Raw genomic sequence first — 6,644 nt, forward strand, 5'->3', positions numbered from 1 at the left:
CTTTTGATTAAATCACAAGTTTAATGTTAGATTTTCTTAAATGCTTTCAAAGTGAGCAATATTTACACACGAATATTCCAAAATTGATGTGCTCTCGTGCATCTCGAGGATTTACATTCTAAGGACAGTTATGGCTGAGATAGGTGCGTATATAAGGAGGGAGGAAGGGAGGAAGGCAGGCAGAAAGAATGAACGAACTTGACACAATTAATTCCATATTTCCTTAAAACAGTGGATAACATGCACTGGGTAACATTATTGTACCACCTATGTATGAAGACTAAGGACCCTGAAAAACCAGAAACCGTCACCGTGGAGCAACAAAGGGAAACTCTCTTATTCTCTGCCAGCGGTCGTCCGAGTGCATTGAGACTGCCTTTCTTTTGGCTTTTATGTGCGACAGACACTCAGGTTGTCCCAGGGAAAAAGGACGAAGGAGTCGATACCGTGATGTGCCAGCAACACCTAGACGACCCAAGACAAGCCAATCTGGGAAAGTACATTGTGCCCGGTCCGGTTTAGCAAGGAAAACAGGCGGTTTAGGGACGTCTCAGAGAACAATTCAGACTCAAGAGAACTTGAAGCTGGGGGCTTGCACCTCTTGGTGTAGGGGCTGCAAAACTGATGTCAACCCTTCACGGGCCACAAAGAGGCCAAACCCGAGCACAGGCCTCCAGAGGTGGAGCTGGGGTCGGCATTCCCGGGCTCGCTCCCAAAGCGACACCCGTCTGAGCCCGCCCCTCCCGCTGGGCTTTGTCCTTAAAGCCCCAGGCTAGGGTCGCCTCCAGGGACGTCAGCGGTTTCCGCTTCTGCGAGCCCAGCGTTGAGCCTCGGGGCCGCTTGGGTGCAGGCCGGGGTCCCAGGGCCCCGAGCGCAGGACGCCCAGCCAGGCGACTCCCCACCTCAGGTGCACCGGCCCACGAAAGCGCGGGCGCGCCCGCGGGACTCCGTTTCCCAGCGCGCTGCGCGGAGCCGCCTGGCCGTTGCCACGGTTGTCGGAAAGGGCTCCGCCCACTCGGCCGCAGAGCGGGCGGGAACTACGCTTCCCAGAAGGCGCCGCGCGTGCGTCCGCGGCGCGCATTGGGCCAATGAGGGCTTGCGGGGGCTGGACTTCCGGCGTCCGGGACTGTCACTTTGCTGCGGGGCGTGGGGCCACACCGGTGTTGGGGACTGGAGCGCGGCGGGTCCGAGTCGGCCTTCCAGGAGCCTTGGAGACCCGAGGCGGGGGCCGCGACGAGGGCACGAGCGGAGGGCCGCTAGGCGCACGCCGTGGTCGCGGGCGACGGTCGCGCCCCCCGAGCCTCGGTTTCTCCGGGTGTAGCCTGGGCCGCCCTGCGGGCTGTGGGGCGGTGCCCCGCGTCACGTGCTCTCCGACCCCCGGGCGGCAGGGGAGACGGCGTCCTGGGCGTCTGTGCCCTAGTCGGACTGAGAGACTGAGGCCCGGAGCCGGGACGTCCGCGTATCTGTCGCTTTCTGCGCGTCCCCAAGTACAGGTTCTGATGGCGACCGCGGCGCTGACGGACGCGGCGCAGGTGAGAGAGGAAGCGTAAGACCCCCTCCCCCGCCAGCCACCTAGATCCCTCCGGGAGGGACCCGAATCTCGGCTCGGGGAGGGACTTTACCCGAACGTCTTGTCTCCCCTCTCGGTTCGTCCTAGGCCCCGGGGTTCACGCCAGTGGAGCGTGCACGTGTGAGATCCCCGCTTCGGGCAGCCAAGGGAGTGAGGTGTAGAAGGAAGTTCCAAGCGGAGGGTCCCGCACGTGCAAACGCTGGGAGGGGAGACGGAGCCTCGGTGCTTCGGGAACCGAGCTTCCGGACGTGAGCACGGGAGAGAAATGGCAGGCTGAGGAGTTGTGTCGGGAGCCGTGGGAGGATTCGAACAGAGACTGGACGTGCTTTAAGTTAGGGTTTTTAAAAGTATCCCACGGTTTGCTTGGCGGAGAAATGACGCAGAGCGGGGGTGGCCGTGTGCAGGGGCCGGGCGCTGCCACAGCCCGGGTGGCCGAAGACGGCACCTGCGGCACACTGGGACTGGGCCAGTGGAGATGGGGAAAGTCGTTGGATTCTGGAGAGATCTGATGTCTCAGGTGCGGCGTGGGAGCGAGTGGCCCGAGTGGAGCACAGTCCCAAGGTTTTTGGCCTGAGCACCCAGAAGAACAGAACTGCTGAATTTGAAGGGAAAGCAGCCTTCAGAGTAAGATCAGGGAATCTGTGCTGTCCCGGAGTGGAGGTATCACGTGGACCTGGAATTGCAGATGTCCAAGGACACAGTCCTGATACTCTGAGCCAGCAGGGCCTGGGAATCACATTTAGGAGGAGGGAATCTTACAGACTCAGCCAGGGATGGGTAGCCCTCCAGGGATGTGAAGACAGGCTGGTAGCCCCCTGGGGCTCTGGGAGTAAGTCAGGTGGCCTAAGGGAAGGTTTTGGCCAGGGAAATGGGGGGAGGGGTGGGTGTGGTGATGGAGGGAGGAGGAAATTGGCTTCCTGTGTGCTCACCAGATCCTTGGGCCCCCTCCTGTAGTGACTGGAGGGGATCAGCCAGCCAGTCCTTCATGCTGGAGGAGCAGCCTTGGGATGTCAGGCAAGTTCAGCAGAAGGGGGCGTCCCTCCAGGCCTGGGCAGGTCCTGGCGGGTCCACAGCTGGGACTTGTACAACTGCTCGTTACAGGAACAGTTAAGGGCACGTCTGGGGAGGGTCAGTTTGTGCAGAACGTGTGGGCACCTGGGCCTGCCCTTGGGGTGGCAGCCATCTGAAGGCCATGAGCTTGCTCTGGCTGCCTTGTGTGAGTGGCCAGTGGGGAGCCCAAGGAGGCGTCTGTGCCCTGGACAGGTAGGGTGTAGGGGAGAGGAGGGAAGTTTCGTCTGCAGAGTTGCAGAGCCTGGGGGAGGAGGGGGTGAGGGGGAGGAAGGTAAGCCTCTGAGGGACATGGAGAAGGGTAGCCTTTGGGACAGGGAGGGGGGTCCTGGGTCGTAGAGCCATAGCTTAGATCGTGTCCCTCTTCCCCTGCCCGCTGTTGTAGGGCCTGATGGCCTTCGAGGATGTGGCCGTGTACTTCTCCCACGAGGAGTGGGAGCTCCTGGACACAGCCCAGAGGGCCTTGTACTGCCACGTGATGCTGGAGAACTTCGCACTTGTGGCCTCGCTGGGTAAGGCCCTGGGTTTTCCTACGGGAAGCTCAGCTGTTGCCAGCACTAACCCCGTATCTCCTGTTGGCCTATGAGCAGCCTCACACCAGCTGGCTGGTGTCCCTGTGCTGCTGTGGTGCCTCTGTGTTCAGCCTGGGCCCCTTTCATCTGCTGCTGCCAACACGGTTCTCCTCACAGGGATTCTCCTCACAGGGGCCATTGCACTTTTCCTGTGAGTCCTGCCCTGTGGTGTGGTCTTCTTGGGTGCACGGATGACACCATCTGTGTCCCATAAAGTCCTGACTCCTGCCCTCTGTTGTGCTGGGCCTGGCCCCTCACTTGCTTGTCTTTTCTCACAGGACTCTCTGCCTCACGACCCCGGGTAGTCGTCCAACTTGAGCGTGGAGAGGAGCCCTGGGTTCTCGGTGGGACAGCTGCAACACCAGCCAGGACTGCTCACGGGAAGCCCAGCCCTGGTGAGTGGGGACTCAGAGGGTGTGAGCTTGGGCCCACCAGTGGCCAGGGTTCTGTCCCCCGTTCCCTGCCTTCCTGGACACTGTCATCTCCTGCCTCCCACCTGACTCCTTCCCGTTCTCCTTCTATCATCAGCGCCTCCTGGAGGCTCTGGCCTTGGCTTGCCCACCAAGGGGGAGCTCCCGTGGGACCCCATTCCAGGCACCGGGGCACAGCCTTTACCAGGACGCTCCTGGTCCTGCTTTCATGGAGGTGACCGTGCTAGGGGAGAGGCAGCAGGGAAACAGAGTTCGTGAGTAAAGCCTATAGCGGCAGGTAGCCATCCGTGCAAGGAGCAAAAGCAGGCTGGAGGAGTCCCCCGAGACAGAAGTGAATGACATACACTGGTCTGGCTGCTGCTTTTCTCCCCAGCTCGCACACCCAGTCCTTGGCATCCCCTTTGTCTGACCACTAGGCCTGCCCCGGCCATCCCCTCTCGGCCAGCATGACCCAGGGTCTACCATTTCTGTGCCTTCAGGTTCCCGTCATCTGGCATACGACAGGGTTGTTCCAGGAGAAGCAGAACTGCCAGGGGCCTTCCATGATGGCTCCCCTCCAGCACCTCCGAGGGTCCTCCCCTTCGCTGGCATCTGTGAGCGTGGGAAAAGCCTGGACGGCTGGTGGGGCACCTCCTCCTCTCAGGAGAAAAAACCCACAGGGGTGTCTGTAATCTACTGGGAACGGCTCCTGCTAGGTCCTGGCAGTGGGGAGGCCAGTGTCAGTCTGCGGCTGACCTCCCCACTAAGGATGGCCGAGGACAACCCACCTAGGGAGAAGGCCTTTGTGACCCGCCCCATGCCAGGCAAGCAGCTAAGGGCATGTGGGGGCCAGAAGCCATATGGGCGGGAGGCACCTGGAAGCGCTTTCCCCAAAATTCCAGAATTTGAGTCTGGTCTCACCTCCGGGGAAGGAGGAAAGAGTCCAGCTAGCCACAAGCCTCATGGACTCCCTGCTGGCCAGGAGCCCCCAACCTGGGATCAGCTGGGCAAGGCCCTCCACACAGGCCCTGGCCTCCTTCCCGGGGAGAAGCCCTTCGAATGCAGGGCGTGCAACAAAGTGTTCGTGAAGAGCTCGGACCTGCTCAAGCACCTGCGCACGCACACCGGAGAGCGGCCGTATGAATGCGCGCAGTGCGGCAAGGCCTTCAGCCAGACGTCGCACCTGACGCAGCACCAGCGCATCCACAGCGGTGAGACGCCCTACGCGTGCCCGGCCTGTGGCAAGGCCTTCCGGCATAGCTCCTCGCTGGTGAGGCACCAGCGCATACACACAGCCGAGAAGTCCTTCCGCTGCAGTGAGTGTGGCAAGGCCTTCAGCCACGGCTCCAACCTCAGCCAGCACCGCAAGATCCACGCAGGCGGGCGGCCCTACGCGTGTGCCCAGTGTGGCCGCCGTTTCTGCCGCAACTCACACCTCATTCAGCATGAGCGCATGCACACGGGTGAGAAGCCTTATACTTGTGCCCTTTGTGGTGCCGCCTTCAGCCAGGGTTCCTCACTCTCCAATCACCAGCGTGTGCATACAGGCGAGAAGCCGTTTGCCTGCGCACAGTGTGGCCGCGCCTTCAGCCACAGCTCTAACCTCACGCAGCATCAGCTGCTGCACACGGGCGAGCGACCCTTCCACTGCGCGGACTGCGGGAAGGCTTTTGCCAAGGGCGCGGTGTTGCTCAGCCACCGACGCATCCACACCGGTGAGAAGCCCTTTGTGTGCGCACATTGTGGCCGCGCCTTCCGCGAGCGCCCGGCCCTCTTCCACCACCAGAGGATCCACACGGGAGAGAAACCTGTGCGCAGACCCCGGCGTGGGGCAGGCCTGACCCCCCAGGCCAGGCCTTCTTCGGTGGTGTCATCAGAGGGCTCACTGGGGAGGGAAGCGGGGTACACTCCTGCCTCAGGTCCAGCCGCAGTTTCGAAGCCTGCTGAAGCCTGAGTTCACAGCTCCAACCTTCCCTGGCTTGTCGTAAAACACCCGCGTTCCCTGCATATCCACGTCTTGGAGAAGACCCGTGTGTGCGCTGTGGTTCCATCTGCACGTGGTGACGATATTTGCCATTTCAGCCACGGCTCACTCCAACCCTAAGTGGTCAGGCTGCAGAAATAGCAGGGGGATATTCTCCCCATTTGGATGCTGGGACTTTGGCAGGGCAGAGACTTGGCAATAGAGTGCCGTTTCATGCCTATGATGACTGTGGGTGCTCAGGTGAGGAGGGCGACTGCTGGAATGCTGGGGAGGCAGTCCTAGAAGTTTCCCCTGTCCATGCACAAACTGGCCGCCAGGCTGACCCTCAGGATATTCTTCCAAGACCTCACTTCCTCCAAGGCCTCCTGGGAGCGGACCCAGTGGGTAGGAGGTCATGTGGGGGTCTGGTGTTGACCTTGGGCTCTGTCTTAGCGTCCACCTCTGGGGAAAAGAACAGACGAGAGAGGGAGAGAGATTCAGGCCTACAGAGGGATTCTGACAGGCAGGATCTTGCTAAGGGCCAACATGTGCCAGTTGCCAGCCCTGTGAGGCGGCCGCTGTGACTGCTATCCCCACTTCTCAGATGAGGAAACGGAGGCAGAGAGAGGGGATGTGAGTTGTACACAGCAGAGCCAGGACTCGAATCCAGGCCACAGGCCCAGCATCCAGACGGCTCACCAGTCTGCCCCCAGGCTCTGGCAGCTGTGCTCGGGTCTGCCAGTGTGAGAGCTGGGTGATGCCAGGCCTGGCCGCCCGCACATGGCAGTCCCACAGTGGGTGGGCCAAGTAGAGGTGGAGGTCCCTGGGGTGGGGAGAGGGAGACAGACATCAAGAATGATGGCTCTTGAGCCGTGCTCTTTCATTCGGTTTCTCATCCAAGCCTCAGCATTGGCCACGTCCCGTTGTTACCAAAGGTACCGCTGCAGGAGCCTTTATATCCCCCCTGCCCTGACGAGAGGTGATCATAACAACAGGTTTGGAGGAGACCACATGGGGCTCCTTGGTTCTCCCTGTGGCCCTCAGCAGACCAGGGCCCATCC

At 61.0% G+C, this 6,644-nt stretch overlaps 1 protein-coding gene across 2 annotated transcripts; it reads left to right on the plus strand.

Annotated features, from left to right (window-relative positions):
* The first annotated feature begins 1,151 nt into the window (after positions 1-1,151).
* Positions 1,152-6,638, plus strand: LOC110581911 (zinc finger protein 324A). 2 transcript variants are annotated; one of them, XM_021691836.2, is made up of 4 exons: positions 1,152-1,532; positions 3,024-3,150; positions 3,489-3,605; positions 4,121-6,638. In XM_021691836.2, the coding sequence occupies exons 1-4, from the start codon at positions 1,500-1,502 to the stop codon at positions 5,572-5,574; spliced, it is 1,731 nt and encodes a 576-aa protein (XP_021547511.1). In that variant the 5' UTR covers positions 1,152-1,499; the 3' UTR covers positions 5,575-6,638. The 2 variants fall into 2 exon arrangements, with proteins under 2 accessions (XP_021547511.1, XP_044768357.1); XM_044912422.1 differs by lacking the exon at positions 1,152-1,532 and adding an exon at positions 2,513-2,584.
* Positions 6,639-6,644: the final 6 nt, after the last annotated feature.

This window comes from Neomonachus schauinslandi, unplaced genomic scaffold (genome assembly GCF_002201575.2).
Source record: "Neomonachus schauinslandi unplaced genomic scaffold, ASM220157v2 HiC_scaffold_2010, whole genome shotgun sequence".
NCBI classification, from domain to species: domain Eukaryota; kingdom Metazoa; phylum Chordata; class Mammalia; order Carnivora; family Phocidae; genus Neomonachus; species Neomonachus schauinslandi.